The 4,292-nt window shown below is 42.0% G+C and overlaps 1 protein-coding gene across 1 annotated transcript; it reads right to left on the bottom strand.

Annotated features, from left to right (window-relative positions):
- Nucleotides 1-1,384: 1,384 nt before the first annotated feature.
- On the bottom strand, nucleotides 1,385-2,362 carry LOC102890127 (olfactory receptor 4D1). The gene has a single exon (XM_006925141.1). The coding sequence runs from the start codon at nucleotides 2,360-2,362 to the stop codon at nucleotides 1,385-1,387; it is 978 nt and encodes a 325-aa protein (XP_006925203.1).
- Between the last annotated feature and the right edge of the window lie 1,930 nt (nucleotides 2,363-4,292).

Genomic DNA, 4,292 nt, shown 5'->3' with positions numbered 1-4,292 from the left:
GAATGGTGGAATTAGGCAAGTTGTCACAATGGGGACCATGGAAGGAATGTGGATGTTCGATCTAGAGAAGAGACAAACTGGAGGATGAAAAAAGTATCATCAGTTACTTAAAAACTTTCATGGACAAGGGGAAAAGCTGTTCTGAAGGACCACACAGATCAAATAAAACAATAAGTCCATTTTCTCTCTTCTCATTTCCATAGGTCCACTGTGAACAGGGAGAAGTGTGTGAAATGGGGACAGGACAGTAGAAGTGGAAAAAGGGAAACTCAGAGTTGCCACGATGGCTTAGAGAGAACCCCAAAAGACTGATTCCTTGGATGAGATGGGTGCCAGAGGGAAGAGGCAACGAAAGAGCTTCTACATTATCTTTTTTATTTTGAATCAACATTATACATTACCGGAAGCATTTACAAAGTGATGCATACCTCAAAAAAGATGGAGAGAATAAGGATAAATATAAGATACAGAGACAGAAATTAAAAGCAGATTTTGAGTTTGACAGTGAAGAACAAGATGTAAGAAAAGCAGATGCCCCTTTGTGTAAGATACTGTTCAAAGGACTGGGAGAGTTTGAAAGTAAATAAAGCATGGCTTCTGCTCTCAAGGAGCTCTCATCCCAGTGTAGGAAATCAAAGAAAAAGCCCAAAATATCCGATCTGACAGCCTTTGAACTGAAATCACCACTTCAAATCAGGAACACTTATACACATGGCCCTCTCTCTCTGGCCTTGATTCTCCAGCAATACTACACCCTCCTCCTCTCAGCCACATCATTCGAATGACCTAAAGACTGTATTGGAAGAGTAGAATGGTCTGCAGGTTATCCAAGGGGTGTTTCATTAAAAAAAAAAAAAAAAGAACAAATCCAAAGAAAATGTCCTCATTGGAACTACTTAGAGAGTGTTAAATGAGACCACTTCCTAAATACCACATGGGGAATGAGGCAAAGAAGCAAGGAGAAGGGAAAAATGTGACTGCTCCAGAGTTGTATGAAACGGTTGACCGTTCACCACACATATTGATCCACTGACAATGAACCCTCTAGGTTTTCCCTTTGGTTGTGGGAGACCCAGGTTTCACATCCCACTCATATCTCCTGTCTCTAAATTGGGAGTCAGAAGAACTAGGTGCCTGGCCAAGCTCTGCCATTCACTTGCTGCTCATCACTGAGACAGTCATTTCTCTCCAAGTGCCCTCATTTGGAAAACTGTTTAATATAAAAATAATATATTCATTGTCAGTTTTATGACAATAAGATAAAAGTGTGAAAGTGTCTAACACAGTATCTCAGGAAGGAATAGGTATGTAGAAACATTAATTTAATCTTCATTGTCTCAGTGAATAAAAACTTCCTCCATTTTTTGCATGGCAAAACAAAAGTTCAGAAAGAAGATTTGTCATTTACATGCAACCTATTTAAAGTATACTCCCTGTTACAAATCACTAGTCGCCTGCCTAACCTCTTCATGGCTGCCTGCATCTCCTTGTTCCTCAGGGTGTAGATCATGGGGTTGAGCATGGGAGTCATGACTGTGTAGCTGATGGACACAGCCTTGTCCAATGGGAAGGGGGAGAAGGGCCGGAAGTAGATGTAGATGCAGGGAATAAAGATCATAGACACCACGATGATGTGGGTGGTGCAAGTAGATGCTGCCTTTCTCCTTGCCTTTCCTGAGTGGGACCTCAGCATCACCAGGATAACAGTATAAGAGATCAGAAGGAGAAGGAACCAGATAAGAACCAGCAACCCACTATTGGAGATCATAAGGAATTCTAGGAGGGAGGTGTCTGTGCAGGCAAGTCTCAACATTTGTGGAATGTCACAGTAAAAGTTATCCAGGACATTGGGACCACAAAAAGGCAATGGGAGCATCAGGGCCAGCTGGACAATGGAGTGAACAAAGCCCCCGACCCAGGCAGCCAGCACCAGCCCCACACACAATTGAGTGTTCATGATGGTGACATAGTGAAGGGGCCGGGAGATGGCTATGTACCGATCATAAGCCATGACCGAGAGAAAGAAGACAGTGGCACCTCCCAAGAGGTGGAAGAAGAAGATCTGGGCCATGCAGCCCTGGTAGGAGATAGTCTTGGTCTCATGAAAGAAGTCCACCAGCATCTTTGGAGAAGTGACTGTGGAACAGCAGAGGTCTATGACAGCCAGATTTCGAAGCAGAAAAAACATGGGCATGTGGAGCCGGGAGTCAAACGTCGCTGTGACAATGATGAGGAGGTTTCCCACAATGGTGGTGACATAGACAAGTAGAAATACCAGGAACAGGAATTTCTGGAGCTCCTGGGTCTTTGAGAACCCTAAGAGGACAAACTCGGACACCCATGTGCTGTTTTCTGGTTCCATGAGATCTTCCTAAAATTCTGAAAGAATAACCTACGGAACAAAAATTATGAAATTTCAATCATTTTCCTTGGAGAGTCAGAGTTGAATGAAGTCATTGTTGATTTCCATTGTATGATGGAGCTTAGGACAGCCTTCCATTAAAATAAGACATTATCAAGGATTTCACAGAATTACCTCCCCAACCACATCCTATATTCTATTACAGGCATTAATGGGTGTTTTCCCTTTGTACCACGCTGTCCTTGTCCATGAGTTTCTTGTCTGATGCCTACCTGCTGAGCCCAACATTGTGCCTTGCGAACAACAGGCTCTACAAATACAGTCAAACCAGTCAGTGAAGAACAAACGTATCAGCAAATACCTGTGATCATCAATCTGGGGGCAAAAATCTTGAAAGTATGAAAAGTAGAGTAGTAATCTTAAGTAAACAAATAGATGCTTCATCATGACAGAGGTTTGAGGAGCTTATGGTTCGTTGTTGAAGGAAGAGAGGTGTGCACTACAAGAAATTATCATATGCAGATTCAGAGGCAAATGTGAAGAAAAACATGCAAATGATCCTAGCTGGAGTGAAGCTGAGATAATTAGTGCCTCTTAAACTTTTCTTCAGAAAACCTTCTCTACTGTCCTCTGTTGTCATGGGGCCATCTGCAGAGGGAACTCAATGCAGCCCAGGACAAATACAAAATTTCCATGAACTCTCATGTTTCATATTTTAAAATTTATATGAATTTTCTGTTGTACACATATCTCTTGACATCTTTGGGAGGTTTTTTAAAATTTAAGTATCATGGCTTGTAAAATTTTGCTAAGTCCAACGCGATATAGAAAATATAGGATAGGGAAGACACATGTTTCTCTAGTTCGGCAAATCGAAAATCTAGAACACATTCATTTAAACACAAAACTGAGTTATCTGGTATTAGAAGTCATTCCCTTGGGTTACACTTTTCCAAAATTCTTTTCTCAAATCGTTCAGGAAAATGTGCCCTGAGGCCCGACCCTGCAAAGAGAAAGATCTCTCCTCCCCAACTCCCACCTGACAGATGGGAGGGACAGCAGTATTGCGCTGATGTTCTTTATACAAGGGAATTGCACAAACATATGTAAAAAGATTTCTATCAACTTCTGTAGACAAATATAAATCACAATTATCTCTAAAATTATGTTAATAATCACAATACTCTAAATACTGTCATGTTTACCTCCTCTAAAACTCACATTTATCCTCAATTATTTATGTAAAAATGATGTTCCAAGAGAGGCACTCTGTTTATTCTGTGGCATCACCAATTGCCAGCATAGGACCATTTGAAAAGCATCCCTATGGGCAACTGAGAACACCTGCAAGCCTTTTGAAGGAAAATGATGTGATGAAACAGGGTTGAAAGGGCTCATCCCAGCCCACGAGGGCAGGAAGCACTGAGATAGGCAACGGTGGAGTAGACACTTCCTGGGCCAACAGAGAGGGTAATGTTTCTGTCTCTGGCTTTGTGACCTTGCTATACCATGTCATGTCAAGATTAGACTGCATGGGCAGCAGCTTAAATGGCATCGTTTAGTATGTTTGAGAAGGTCCCTGACTGGAAGCCCTTCACCCCCCACCCCAACCCTCACACTCAGTCACACCCTAAAATGCCATCAGCATATCTTTATTATCTCAGTTTTTCTTTGTCTCTATTAAGATACAACTATCATACACTTTTATACACCTTTATCAGACATGCACACTGTACAACATCATACGTAAGTCAATCGCCTAAAAGACATTTTCTCCTCTAGACCAAAATGTTTTAAAAAATGTTCCATGATACTTGCACATAGATGCCGAAGATGGCGGAGGGTAGGTCCTGGTGATCAGCAGCCAAGGTCTTATCCTGGGCCACCTGGTGACCCTCGTCGCCCAGTAAGTATTGCTGGTCTAGAAGGG

Source organism: Pteropus alecto, unplaced genomic scaffold, assembly GCF_000325575.1.
Source record: "Pteropus alecto unplaced genomic scaffold, ASM32557v1 scaffold98, whole genome shotgun sequence".
NCBI lineage: Eukaryota > Metazoa > Chordata > Mammalia > Chiroptera > Pteropodidae > Pteropus > Pteropus alecto.
The sequence above is the reverse complement of the archived record's forward strand: the minus strand, read 5'-3'. Positions and strand labels throughout refer to the sequence as shown.

Bases quoted from the DNA above. Each gene is read 5' to 3' on its own strand.
- LOC102890127 (XM_006925141.1), bottom strand. From the start codon at position 2,362: ATGGAACCAGAAAACAGCACATGGGTGTCCGAGTTTGTCCTCTTAGGG.